Source organism: Montipora capricornis, chromosome 14, assembly GCF_036669925.1.
Source record: "Montipora capricornis isolate CH-2021 chromosome 14, ASM3666992v2, whole genome shotgun sequence".
NCBI classification, from domain to species: Eukaryota; Metazoa; Cnidaria; class Anthozoa; order Scleractinia; family Acroporidae; genus Montipora; species Montipora capricornis.
In genome coordinates this window covers 45,392,888-45,407,887 of record NC_090896.1, presented here as the reverse complement: position 1 = coordinate 45,407,887, position 15,000 = coordinate 45,392,888, and the positions used below count along the sequence as shown (strand labels likewise).

General features: G+C 41.1%; 1 protein-coding gene across 2 annotated transcripts in view; it reads left to right on the top strand.

Moving 5' to 3' along the window:
- The window catches only part of LOC138032377 (NPC intracellular cholesterol transporter 1-like), a 36,007-nt gene extending 24,989 nt beyond the window's left edge, over positions 1-11,018 (top strand). Inside the window, exons 11-16 of one of the 2 annotated variants that reach the window (XM_068880043.1) lie at positions 518-582; positions 2,181-2,381; positions 3,998-4,155; positions 7,363-7,476; positions 7,999-8,073; positions 9,985-11,018. In XM_068880043.1, coding sequence (XP_068736144.1) covers positions 518-582; positions 2,181-2,381; positions 3,998-4,155; positions 7,363-7,476; positions 7,999-8,073; positions 9,985-10,191 — 820 coding nt within the window. In that variant the 3' untranslated portion in view covers positions 10,192-11,018. Of the gene's footprint in view, positions 1-517; positions 583-2,180; positions 2,382-3,997; positions 4,156-7,362; positions 7,477-7,998; positions 8,074-8,670 lie in introns of both variants that reach the window. The other variant, XM_068880044.1, reaches the window with a different exon arrangement.
- The last annotated feature ends 3,982 nt before the right edge of the window (positions 11,019-15,000 follow it).

The following is a 15,000-nucleotide window of genomic DNA, read 5'->3' as shown; positions in this document are numbered from 1 at the left end:
TTTGTCACCTGAAACTTTCTAGCAGATATTTTTTTATAATTTTTGGCATTTTTGGTGGAGTCATAGTTAATAAGAGGGGAATGGTTTGGAAGCTCGGCAAACATCAAAGGAGCAAACAAAGATGCCAAGATTTAGGTTGGAAAGTCCACGACCGTGCACGATCTTTTGTTTTGCGCTCATACACTATGCATGAATTACGTAACCAACACGTTTCTATGAGTTAGTTCCTCAGTACGGAGTAAACAACTGTTGTGTTTTGTGCACGGTCAAGGCCAAAAAAGAGAACAAAAACCTACAACAAAGAAATTTGTCGGGTTTCATAACCATTCCCCTCTAATAACTATGGTGGAGTGGAAGGCTGAAAGAGGACAAATACCTTGACGACCAATAAATTTTGGCTGTGGTGTATCCAAGAGATGTGTTAGTCCCCCGTTGAATCATTGAGCCTTGGATGGAAAAATAGTTTTTGTTTTTATACGTTGCTGAACTTTTTTTTCCTTTTTCTTTTCATTTCTAGTGGTCATGCAGCATATGGCAATGCTCTTAAGCTTGGCACTGCAAAGGACAAGTATTTTGTACAAGGTAAAGATTATACCAGGGAGCTTAATTAAGCACTCGACGGTTTTTAGCCACAGGCGGACACCGCAGTGAACATTTCCGTCACCGCGACGGTAGTCTCTCCCAGGTTTTTAAACTTATCCTCTGTAATGGTGAAAACATAGTTAGCAGTAAGAAATGTGTTCTTGTTAAAAAGAGGAAAGCAGGAAACTTCCGGTTGCTGCCCGTGTCTCTAAAACTTTGCGTGTTTAAGGTGTATATGACATTTTTTTAATTTGCTCAAGTGAAAAGTCATAGTTTTCTGAGATAAAAGCGACCACGAAAAAATTCCATACCGATTTTTATTTTATGCCTTTCAGCCTTTTAAAAATCGGAATTTCCACTTCCGGTTGGTACAAAACCGCGCTAGTAAGGACACTGCGGATAGCAGAAGTTTGACGTCAAACAGAACGAATTTTTTTCCTTGTCCCGAATTTTCCTCTTTTTTTTTTTTTTGTTCGATTGAGAAGTCGATGAAACTGCTTCTGAGATGCGTTGTATTTAGTTGCAATATTGGTGAAGACAAGAGAACGAATAATTTCTATCACTAAAAATCCCTGCAGTTCTGTTTTTACGTCACTGGCCTGCTATTCCCAGGCTCCCTAATACCGCGGTTTTGTACCCCACGGAAGTGGACATTCCCATTTCTAAAAGGCTGAAAGGCATAAATAAAAGGCGGTATGGAATTTTTTCTGGCTGTTTTTATCTCAGAAAACCGTGGTGTTTCACTTGAATAAATTTTAAAGAATCCGTAAAAGAGCGAGTTTCAATCGAGTGTCGTAAAACCAAAACCAAAGAAATTACTTTGGTCAATCAAAAAGGACGGAGACAGTCCAGTAAACCAATCAGACATCGAAGTAGTTACACGTAGCCGACACAAAGCGCGGGAAAATGTTCACGCGCGAGCCACGATTGGTTTTGGTTTCACTTCTGATTGGTTGAAAAAGTGGCACGAGTGCTTTGAACCAATCACCGAGTTAAGTAATGCAAAACCAAAGCCATTCGCTAATTACTTTCGACACTCAATTGAAAACCGCTCTATACACTTCAAGCTCCCGAAAATAATTATGTTACGACGACCACGACGAACTTTATTTAAGTGTCGATTGTATTTTGAGGAGAGTGGAAAACCGTAGTACCCGGAGAAAAATCTCTCGGATCAGAGTAGAGAACCAACAAACTCAAACCGAATGTGACGCCAAGTATCAATAGGAATCGATTCCGGGTTATATTGATGGGATGCTCCTTAAAGAACGTTGTTGGTCGTTTTGGTTGACTTTCTTTAAATAAGCGGTTCTACAGTCAACGATAAAATGAGGTTACGGGTTCCATCCCCATTGAATTCAAGTCCAGAATTTTTCAGGCTTCTCTACACAATAGCTAAAATTGCTTTCATAACTGCGAGGATCATAGCTTCAATTGAAGTATCGCACAGAGGCAGAAGAAGTTCACAGGTTGTCAATGCATTCATCTTTTTTCTTGTCTCTGTGTCTTGACTCAATATTACATTTATTTCTGGCTTCCGTTCTGCCTAAAGACACAAGATCACTCAGGTTTTCATTTTACTTCCTTCATACTTTCAGCATCTTATTTTATGTCATACCATACAATCCTGAAAACTTCACCTGAATATACTGAGGCCTTGAAGAGTGCACGGCAGATCGCCAAGAACATAACGGATACCATTGGAGCCCAAGTGTTTGCATACAGTGTGTTTTATGTTTTCTATGAACAGTACCTGACAATTGTAGAAGACACCTGGGAAAACCTTTTGTATTGTGCCGGTAAGTACTTTGATTTTTTCCAGTTAACCGTAAACCGTAATCATATCGGAGTGTTGAAGGTTATCGTTGAGGCCGGACGTTTTGTTCCGTTGTTAATCATATCACGTCCGGTACTTGGACACTGTAAATTTTAAAGTAAGATTCGTTGTCTTGTTTTTATTCTTTCTTCGTTTTTCCTTGTTTTTTCTTTTTTTTTTTTTTTTTTTTCGGACTTGGGTATCTCGGGAAGCCATGGGCTGAAGAAACGCAAGGCAATCGCGCGATAAATCTTTCAAACTAACAAGGAATCACCTCGCTTTAGGGTTCGTTCCCAGTGCACTTGCAATCGGCCTTACATCGGAACTGGTACTTTCATTATTAAGTTCGATACGTTGAACCCTGAATTATGTTAGACTTACTGACAAATTTATTGCAAAATGAGTAAAGAAAGTTTTGGCAAGAGCGAAAAAATTTAGCTTTTTGTCTTTTATCGATGGTGACTCGGGAATACGCGGAAAAATCCGAGTGTTCCATTTTTCGGAGTCGAACCTACGACCTCAGTTCCGATTACTAGTTCGGATGGTCTACGACTGAGCTATAGGCGACTCGTGGCAGGGGGTTAGGCTATTACTACATGTAGGTTCAGGTGGCAATGGTCCCACTTTACTGCTAGAACTGAAATTTCCCGTATATCGCATTCTTCCGATTGCAATGAAGGATATGGTGAATTGTTAACTCCGGTAAATGACCGAATAGATTTTGTTATCAGTCGGTGATGACTCGGGGGTACTCGGAAAAATCCGAGTGCTCCTTTGCAGGAGTCGAAGATACGACCTCATTTCCGATTACTAGTTCGGATGCTCTACCACTTGAGCTATAAGAGACTCGTGGGAGGTACTGTAGGCCACGAAACTAGGTTTATGTTCAATGACCACAATTTTCTCGCCTGGCTGCTAAAATTGAAATCGTCTGAATAGTGCATTCTGGCAAATTAAAGTGCAGGAGATGGTGAAATGTTAACCTCGGAAAATGACCGAAGAGATATTTTTATCGGTGGTGACTCGGGGATACTCGGAAAAAATCTGGGTGCTCCTTTGCGTGAGTGGAACCTACGACTCTATGCCATAAAATTAGGTTCATGTTTCTTTAAGTAGGTAAAAGTATTCTCTAAATTTTACGAGTATGAATAGAGTCCTGAGAAGGAACGTTGACAGTGACTGACGTTTCGACAACCTGAGCGGAAGTCTTCTTCAGAGTCAAGAGTCCGTAGGAAATTCAAACGAATGTAGTGATGCTCTGGTCTGTGTTGTGATTGGTAGTTGGAAAGCTACTCACCATCCTCACAACCAATCACATTACTTTACCAACTGCCAGTGACAGCACAGACCAGAGCATCACTACATTCGTTTGAATTTCCAACGGACACTTGACTATAAAGATGACTTCCGCTCAGGTTGTCGAAACGTCAGTCACTCCTTTAACCAGGACGACCAAATTCCATCGAGGTATGAAACTCCTGGGTTCAAACCTTCTTCTAAGTATGAATAAAGCAAAGAAGTATAGACTTTCTCCTCCGAAGGGTTAATTTTGCCAGGATTGTTGTGAGTAAGTATTCTGTTTTTCAAATTTTCTTTCAGGTGCCATCTTTGTGGTGACCTTCCTTCTCCTGGGATTCAACTTTAGCATCGCGTTGATCGTAACATTCACTGTGTCTCTTATCGTCGTTGACTTGATCGGCTTGATGTTCGTTTGGAACATATCTCTAAATGCTGTGTCCTTGGTCAATCTCGTAATGGTATGTGGGATATAGATGGAGTGATCCTCGCATGTAGCTGAAAAATTGAAAAATTCATGCGGCTTCAAAGAGATTCGAACCCCATCAGCTGTGCTCTACTATCTGAGCTGTAAAGGCACACAATAGAGCGTTTTTAAATGACGTCACGGCGGCCAGGTTGGTGTTCCAAAACAAAGGAATGGCGTCCATGATGGTGAAGCAAACTAATCCTCCGGGAATTTTTTTGCAAATGCTTTCTTTTGTTTCAGTAATCCAACATGGCTGCTGGTCACGTGAGTGGAAACGCTCTAGTGGGAGCAGGTCAATTTGATGGGCTCTTGAGTTCCGTTAAAGTACTAATGAAAGAAATTTATATTTGAAGTGCGGTTTAAAGTGATCCTCGCGCTTAATTGCCCCGTTAAATGTGAGGATCAATTTCATCTTTCGTCTTTAAACCGAATTTCAGATATACATTTCTTTCATTTATCGGTATGTGAATGAAAGAAAAAAATGGCTACGTCAATTTGCATTTTAGCGTAGTGATAAAAATTGTTGAAGGAAGATGAGAGACCCTAAAGCCTGGTTTTCATTAGCCTGCGTCGCAGACAGACTAATCCACCGGTGTAGTCAGTCTACGCAACGGCTTCCAAAAGCTTGTTCAGAGTTTAGAGGGATTTCTGTATCCCTTTCTAATTGGATAGACTCTTACGCGCTTTGTGATACGACGTTCACTTACTTGACAAGTCAAACATCCGTTATTTGCATGACAGGAAACGTGCTTTGGATTATGACAGCAAAAGGCGATGTTTAATTATTTTGTTTATTGCAATTTATGTCGTCGCGTTATAGAAAAGAATCATGAAAGAGTATTGCTTGCAAAGAGATGGAAACAGTTCGACGCACTTGCCAAAATTGGGAGGTTGGATTTGTCTTTGCGATGGATTGCAAACAAATAGAAATCAAATATTTGCCGTAGCCCGTGCAGATAGGAAAAAACTAAGACCTCGATTTGATGTTGACATTTCCCATTGTGCAGCAACCAATCAGAAGCGACATGAAACCTCAAACTAATTACCGTTACTGGTTTCGGTTTAGTTTTCTCACGCTAGATTGGCTTTTTCTTGAAACACAATAACATTTCGTATATGTTTCCAGTGTTCACGGTTTTCGGATTTTCACGTTAACAACTTTTTTGCTACATACAAGAAATTGCCGCAGCGAGTTTTCCTGCTCAGGAGCCAATCAATTTAAAACAGATCCTTTGGGGCTTTGAACTCTCTTTCCAACGATTCATTAAAATAAAAGGATTGCGTGATTTGTTGAGTGAGTAAAATGTCCAATCACAGAGTGCGTGAGATGCTAGCCAATCACACAGGGGTACAGAAATCCTTGTAAAACTGCGAGCTATCAGAACAAGCCTTTGGCAGCTGTTGCGCAGACGGACTATATCTAGGTTTTCACCTAGGTTTCGATGTGCATGGTTAGGTTTTCACTTGCGATGCATCATAGTTAATGCATGGAGGTGGTTATGAAACTGGACAAATTCCTTTGCTTCATGTTTTTGTCCGTATTTTTGGCCTTGACCCTGCACAAAACACACCTTTTTTCGAGAAGATAACCAATCAAATCCTTCGATTAAATTATGCGCAACTAATTTGCGAACCCGTGCTAAGCGAAAACAAAAGATTGTGCAGGGTCACGGTCAATTCAACATCGATTGCAACAACATTGTTCTCGCTTTTGAAAGTTCTAAGGTTACATAACCAGTCCCTCGATTAACTATGGATGCATGCACAAACGCAAGCGTAAGAGCGCTTATTTCACCATGACAACGGGGTTGACCTAAGCATAAGCGCAAGATGGCTTTTACTTCGTGTAAAAGACACATATGACGTAACAAAAGCTTTAAGGGGTCTTTAGGGATTTCGAATTCTGATTAGGTATTGTTTCACGATTTTTGTTCTATTGTTTTACGTCATGTGTGTCTTCTACACGAAGTAAAAGTCCGCAAGATCAAGCGTAAGGATCTTTTTTTTTTTCTTTTCCTTGTGCTTGCGTTTATGCTTGCGTTCTCTTGCGTCGTGTGACGACAAAATGCAGCATAAGCACAAGGAAATTTTCCACGTCCGGCCAGTTAAAGCGCTCTTTCCAGATTCTCCTCGTCTTAGGATTTGAACAAAATGGCGGAAGCCTTGGGTGATTATGTCGACGTTCGTTTTCACTAACATAAGCTACTTATGCTAGCGTCGATAGTGAAAACCAGGCTTAAGAGTTTCTGATGGCGAAGCCAAAGAGGAACGTCGCTAAACAATTCTTGGTTTTCACTTGACGTCAGCAAAAAACTAAAATTAGAAATTTTGAGCTTTTACCTTCATCGAGTAAAAGACATTTTAAAGATATATCTGTTGGCCTGTTCTCAGCTCGGTAGCATGCTTTCTTTTGAAAATGGAGTAGTTTGAAGTTCATTTTTTTGTTACTTTGCGTGACATCTGGATTGCTTCTGAGAACATGTGAGGTACACGAGTTCTGAATAACCAATATGTTAAAGAGAAGTGTCCATGCGAATGTTTTCAAGTTTCGCAGAGAGAAAAATGTTTTGAGAGAGCCAAATTAAACTCCAGATGTTTCCACTGGTTTCCGGCTGCAATGTTGTTGCCCCTTTGAGAGACACCAACATGGAGTCTCCATGCCAAACAGTATAATCTTGAGTGGTACCCTTTGCCGAATAACTCGAGTTTCGTGAAAGCCAATGATAGCATTTAAAGTGCTACTGTGACGAAAATCGAAGCTTTTTAACCGGGAGTTTTGAGCCCGAAGTTAGTGTTTAGACTTGAAACTTGAAGAAAAAATGAAATTCAGACCAACCTGACGAAGCAGTTCCTTTAAAATGGCTGTCCAAAACTGCGTAAAATGCGTTCGTCATTACCTCTGGGGAGTAACACGGCTCAGAAAATCGGACTTTCTATGTCAGGTTTGGCATGTGTACTTATTAGCTTTCAAACATTGTAAAAACACGAAGAAAACAAATAATGCTTTATTTGGTCACAGTTGCACTTTAAGTGAGCAAACGACTAATTTTTCTCTGCACGAACAGTGCGTTACCGTTCTCAGCATTTCTGCGACGTGAACGACCAATTCTCAACTTAAGACGTGGAAAACGTGAGCCCATGACTGCATGCAAATTTCGATTTAGTATGTTATCTTTAACTCAAAAATTCTTCTCCACAGGCTGTTGGTATTTCGGTAGAATTTTGCTCCCACATTGCACGGGCCTTTGCAGTAAACCCACATCATTGCAAGATAGAAAGAGCCAAAGAAGCCTTGGCAAAGATGGGAAGTTCGGTAAGTAGTTTTACGAGGATTAAGGTTCCTGATTTTGAAGACACAATTTCACCTCGGCAATTTTTAGTTCTAGAGACAATTTGAAGCGATTTTCGCAAATAGTTTTGAGACACTGAGGGAATCGTGGAACAAAAGAAGGGATCCGTTATATGGACCCTAAATTCTTTATTCTCTCGTGAGAAGGAAAATCTGAATAAAAGAGTATTTTGACGACACTATAATGCAGATGGCTTAAGAGATCTTTCGTTTGCGTTACCCAACATGGTGGCTATGTCGTCATGGTCTAAACCAACTATTCTTGTCGTAACAAGCTGAGGGCAGACTATTAAGATTGGCGAGCAAAGCTAATTGAGGGCGCCTCTCTCCTTTTTCGATATCTCGCTCGTCTCACTTTGCTCTTCGCTCTGTTTTCAGCCCCTTCCACTGCGGAGCCAGGTCCCAAGCTATTCTTGTGCTTTCTCCTTGAGTCCGAAAGCTTACATAGTAACTTGCATTTAACATTACTGTTTCTTTGTCTTTCAGGTGTTGAGTGGAATTACACTCACAAAATTTTCAGGAATCTTGGTGCTTTATTTCTCTAAATCCCAAATATTTCAGGTTGGTATTCATTTTATCGCACTCTTAGTGGCCTTTAACATAATTTTGTTTGATATATCATCCTCGAAACATAAAGCATTCACAGGAACCCATGACCCGGAGCGCACAAATCCATTGTGTTCGTGTCACGGCGTTTTCACAGATCGATTTATTTTTAGATTGACGTTCCCGCGAATGAGACTCCCTCAGGAGCCCGATGACCAATTACAAGAAACTAACCTGACGTCATAGGGTCACCGAACCCGAACAGCTGTTTTTTTAAGGTAGTCTAAAAAAATAGATCGGTCTGTGAAAAATGCCGTGACAAAGGCCCAGTATGTAGGCTCCGAGTCTTGGGTTCCTGGCATTCACGATAAAAGATGTCGAAGGTAATTCACAGAAATATTCGTTTCTTTAATTACCTTTAATGCAGGAATGTGTTTATAAACAAGAAACCCAAATGATTTAAATTGAAGAGCGGCTTTGTCGTTGATCATCAGAGCCCGTATTGTGACTCTTTGCATTTTATACTTTGCCTACGTCCATACGTCGTCATTTCTTTCTCGAAATCGCGAGTTGAAAAAAACCAACGTTGTTCTCTGCTTTAATTTTTTTCAGGTTTTCTACTTCCGTATGTATGTCGGCATAGTAGTTTTAGGGGCTCTACATGGCTTGTTGTTTCTACCCGTTCTCTTGAGTTACATCGGGCCACCGCCCCGCAAAGCCACGCCCACAACCCCGGAAAATACAACAGACAGATCGACAGTGAATGAGCGGACTCCCCTACTAAACAATCAACAACCTTAATCTAAATTAATATAACAGCAAACCTTCGTGCCATGTGCGCAATGGAAAGTTGGCTGTCGAAACTATTTTTTAGCATGGGATGCTCACAATTTAAAGAAATGACTGAGTTGGTGATTCAGATTTGGAACCTTGGCGAATTGACGCCGTTATGCTAAAAATCACAAAGAATTTTTTTTCTGACCGTTCAGGCTTGTTATATTGTCTCGATTAAGTGCCGCCTTGAGCGCTTATTTATTCTTATCAAGGCGGCCCTTTGTCGAAGCATTTTAAACTTTACTACTTAAGTACGGCACACTTTCCTTCATAGCAGGCACGGAAATTGAAGAGAGCCTCCACTCCAACAAAAAAACCAATTTGAAATCACCGGAAATAACCTTTACAGTGAAATCTCGTTTAAAATTTCAAATAAAGCGTTTGTTTCCGAAATAAATAAGTTTCAGAATCTCCTATTTTTGTTTTCAAATTTCCCGGATGCCGCCATCTTGAATAATTGTGACGTGTAACGGTTATACAGAAGCTCTTTTTGTCAGAAAAATGAGGTAACCGTAACACGTTTCAATTGTTCAAGATGGCCGCGCCGATTGTAAAATTCATTTTTCCTGGTAAAAACGCGTTAAAAAAATTTTGAACGCATTCACTGATAAACACTATTTCCACCAGCTAAGGCTTGTTCTGTAGTAAGGGTGGAGGTTCCTTTAAGTTAAGAATCGTTCGCCAATCCACGCGACGTCGAACATTCTAGAGGAAGAATGTTAAGTTTCTGATTTAGGACGTCGTCGTCGTCGTTGAAAACGACAGTAAAAATTGCAATTTCACGTTCACTGAACGAACTTTCTCTCCATTTCAAGCACAAGTAGAACGAACACAATTCAAGGGCACGATTCCTTCGAATACCCGTACATGGTCAAGTGACAATACACTTGTTTAAGCGCGGGTACATGGTCGCGTTTATGTTCTGAATGGTGTTCGTTTTTGCTTCCCATTGGCTGAAAAAGTGTTGGGAGGTTTTTTCACAGCCAATGACTAATGTAGCAGTCGCAATTCATGTCAAAAGATGGCCACTGCGCATGTGACAGGAAAAACGGCTTTAACATACTAACAGTAGTACGTACTTTTTTGGCTTAGGTATTCTACTTTCGCATGTATCTCGGCGTTGTATTGATTGGAGCGTTTCACGGACTCATTTTTTTACCCGTTCTCTTGAGCTACGTCGGCCCTTCTTCGCGCGTCACGTTAATGCCTCGCCCGGAAACTTCAAGGAAACCTTACTTCTTGGATGGCACAGAGGAGAGACGACCGCTTCTTGGCTCAAGCGATCCTTGTATTCAATGATATATATCCTTCGACTCCCATGTTGTAAAGTTCATTCTCTTAACTACTTCCGTACATTTCTTCGTTGGCTGGTCGGGAGAATTTGCTGTTGTGTATCCTTAAGCTAATAATTATCTTCATTCTCAATACTTGTCTCCCTGAATGGTGCATTGAAATGGAGGGGTGAATCTACATACTGATCAATCCTTGGAGTCAAAGGGTTAGGTTTAAAAGCCCCTCTCCCTCTCTCACGGTTTTGACGTCTTGGTGGCTTCGGAGGCAAACACAGTTTAAATTACAGAGAATTTGTGAGGGCCTGGTCGAATTTAAACCTCTGTAACTGTTAGACGAAGTGACGGATTTCCGTAGTTTTAGTACTTTCGAAAACGGATTTAAGTTATTAATCTAACGACACTGGCACGACGTATTGCACGCTGTAAATTTCACGGCAACTCGATAGTTTTTTCATTAAAAGGATTTGAATGAAATGTCAAAGGTTCGCTGAACTTCACGAAAGTAATCCACATGCAAATGACTCGCCAACGGGCCAAAGTTTTGAACCCTGTTTGCCCTCTTCCTCGTCGCAAGACCAACATTGTGTCAGAAATCGAGAGAGAATTATTAGAATTTATCCGAGTGTAGACGTTTTGCTTTATTTACTACCCATTATAGCCCGCTATGCAGGGTTCTTGTATCTTGAAAATGTTATTTAAAATGAATAGAATGAAGCAAATGAAGTATGTAAGTATATCGACTTAAGTATGAACTTGAGAAGGACTGTTGTAATAATAATTATCGGCTCACTGTTATTTCTTGAACTTTTTAATAATAAAGCAATGCTGACTGTAGGCATTTTTGTTGATCTTGCGTGATTTTATGGTTTAACTAAGATACTTTTGGGGCGCCGCGAATTTCCGTTTCGTAAACGGTCGTTGCCATTTCAACGACACTTAAAATTATTTTTCTGTTATGCGTTTTCTTTAATAAAGAAGAAAAAAAATGTCCAAATTGCATGTCGAACCCAGGCTAGTGGATTAGGAGCGTTCTTCACCCAACCACTACTCTTAACACCTTCTTTCAAAATGGCTTCATTTAGATATTGTTTTGTTTTGATTCAAATTAGACCTTGATGCCTCGTCCAAGGTAAAATATTCTTTTGAATTTTGAGCTTAAGAACGAGGCATCAAGAACTAATTGGAATAAAAACAAAAGAATATTATAATGGCGGCCAATTTGGCTTACCCTAGGCCTAAATACCAACCTTAGGCCTAGGGTTAGCCAAATTGAGGGTTTTGGTTAAGAAACTATGCGCAGTTAGGATGAAACGGCGGGTCTTATACACAGGTCACTCGTTGCAGGTCATTGTTTTACCTTTTGAAAGTAACCCAAAACCCTCGGTGACCCAAAACCAGAGCGTTGAGCAACGAGATTTGTTTCAACATTATTTGCCAGACTTAAGGTGCGTTCGATTGACCGTATTCCGGAATAGGAATATATGGAATATAAGTTAAAAATCCTTCGTTTTACGGAGATTCACATTAAAATTGTCAAACATCTCGTAAAATGCTATTTTAAACATATTTTTATTACCCTTGCTGCTTCGAGACGCGCCAAACATACCGTTTTAAATATCACTCCACGTATCCTTATTCCGGAATAGGATCAATCGAACGCGCCCTTAGTATTTCAATCTGTCTAACGCCAGACGAGTTTACTCGCCAATGGGGAATCTCTTGTCTTTCTTGTCTTCAAAACTTCCGTGTTCCTTGATTTTTCTATGATGTTAAAAAGCTGTAATGAAGTTCGAGTTAGTTTAGACGGTACGATTACTCTGATGCTCGCTATTGCAACAATTAGCATGTGAAAACGTCCGGGCGACCAGGACGTGAACACGTGTTACAAATTTGACAGGCAGCTTTTCATTTTTCACCGAACCAACCCCTGATTGGCAGTGACCTGGACGGTGATTACAACATGTCGTATCTCAGTTCACGTCAAGTACAACTGAGTCACAGAGGTCAAGCACGGAATATGACAATGGTATAAAATTACGTTACGTAACAATGACATGTACAATTATTGTAAGGTTGCCTGATGTTCACGACATTATAACGGCAGAAATCTCTATTCACGCACAACAACTTTAAAGGCTCACGCGTCACGGCTAATATATTATTTACGAATCACGACTGTATTTCTTTAGTGTTCCCGATTCACGCTCTTTTTGGGGGTCAATTCACGGATCACGCTAAACCCCTTACAGACCCTGGAGTAAGCCAAAGGCTCATATAGTAATTAAGTTGCTATAAATGTGCTTGTTGTTGTAAAGTAGACAGGTAAATTCCCTCGAGATAAAATAGAAGCACCAAAACTTCCCTTTCATGCCTAACGAAATTTCTTTACCTCTCACAAAATTGTTGTACAGCCAGTACGTCCGTCCGTACGATGTGAACTTCCACAGCAAAGCGACATCAAAATGACGGACTGATCCGCTAAGAACGTACGAGACACGCGACTTACCCTTCTCTCCCCGTCGACGATTTCGGATATCGATCACAGATTATCTTTAGGGGAGTAGGTCAGCGACATTTCCCAGTTTGTTCTCTGAAGGCCAGCAGGTTCACCTACCCCTAGAAGAAATATTTCGAGATACTTACCCACCACTACGCGTTACACACTCTAACATGACAAGGCCTCGACCAATCAGACATTTTTCGCCAGTGAATTCCCTGGTGTGGTCAACACATCACGCATGCGCACAACCATTTCACCCGGTCAATTAGCAGCCATAGACAGCTGGGGCCCGTTTCTCGAAAGTCCCGAAAAGCTATTTGTGAAACTTCCAACCGCTTGTTATGGAAAGCCGATCTTTTAACGTGTTTTCAAGGTAACAGAAAGAAAAATAACTGTGAAGTTTGACGACTTCACTCATCTCTGTTCTTGAGATACAAAGGGAATTGTGACTCCCGAGAAACGGGCCCCTGTTCCAGCCTCTTTGGCCTCATTAGCATGGCGTAGCTATAATACCTGACAGTTGAGTTTATAGCTCTTTAAGTGTTTAAATGGCAGCTTCACATGCCATACATGTGGTAAGCTGGGTTGGGAACAGCAAAACTGTTCTCCCACGGCAAGCGGAGTGGGAAGGTGGATCACATTAAAAGATCGGTGTGTCACGTAAATTAAAAACCAACAATAAAGCGTTAGCGTGTGTCACCTTGCTTTTATTGTTACAGTTTTTAATTTACGTGACACACCGATCTCTTAATGTGATCCACCTTCCCACACGCTTGCCGTGGGAGAACAGTTTTGCTGTTCCCAACCCAGCGTACCACATGTGAAGCTGCCACTTAAAGAAACGCTAAAAACACCCGCCAAATTTGTTGTTTACGCCATGCTGATGAGGCCCAAAAGGCCGAAATAGTTGTCCATGGCTGCAAATTGACCGGGTGAAATGGCTGTGCGCATGCGTGATGTGTTGGCTAAACCGGGATAGTGTTAGCGTGTGTCACCTTGTTTATATTGTTATCAAACAAAGAATGCAAAAATATTCACCTTCTTTTGCGTCAAGTAATGCTTCATATTGTGTCCGACCCTTTGGAATGTTGACATCTGACACCGGAATTTGGATCAGGAAATATTATGATGCTTTACTTGAGATATCATGCCCCATTCTATACTTAATTGTTCTCCGTCCTTCGGAGAACATGCCCTATCATGCCCTATCTACGACTATAATGAATTGCGAAATTCTGTACCAATATAAAATACGAGAAAATGCAATGGACAACGGACACGTTATTTGATACGCTTTACTGTGGGCTCCTTGCTGTTTGTTTACCTTGACAATGACGTAACTGTGTCAGAACAGGGATTGAGACGTCAGTGATATTATCGTTATATTAGCCAGGTATGTAAATGGTCAGAAGACACCGCCTTCTGCGACTGTGCAGCAGACGTGTTTTTTTACATGAGTTGAAAGAGTTCGGACCATGCGTCTGATTTTTTTGCTTGTCGCTTTTGCCAGCTCTGCCAAGGCTCAAGGTACAACGCCGGGAGGAATTGGCCAAAAGGTCGTAAGAGAGACAACAAAGCGCGTTGAAAATGTACTTGGGTCAACGAAAGGGCTGCTGGTAAAAACCGCTTTGGTTGAGTCAAACTTCGGTCGTGATCCCCGTACATATCGTCACGGGTATCACGGAGGAATTTGGCAAGTTGATGAAGTTGGTTTTATTGATACGAAGGATACAGTTAGTCATCCAAACTTACGACAAGCGCATCGTTTGATTAAAGAAGAATGGGGTATAGACTGGATTCATGTCCGCTACAGTGAGTTGCGCAGGCCGCTGTATTCAAAAATCGCCGCAAGATTGAAGTACAAAAATGTTCCGAGTCAGATCCCAGACAATGTTCAATTACTGGAAACAACATTACAACTCACAACTGGGCAAAGGCTCAGTTGCAAAATTTATCCAAGTCGTCCATACGCACTTTGGTGACCCGGGGAGGGGAAGAAAGATTTTTATTCAAATGGCAGCACAATGTCATGCTGAAAGTGAAAAGAGACATAAAACCGGTCCGCATCTTTCTGGGGTATGCGGCAGACGAGCTGGAACGGCAGCTGGGTATTCGTACTCAGATGCAATGAAGACCAAGGATATAACATGGAACGAGGAAACTTTGGATGCTTTTCTACAAAATCCCAAGAAATTTATTCCCGGCACCAAAATGGTTTTTGCCGGAATAAAGAAAGCCAAAGAGCGTAGAGACGTCATTGCCTATCTGTGTACTCTGTAACAGAATATCTGCCCTTGGCACATTCCGGCGAACTTG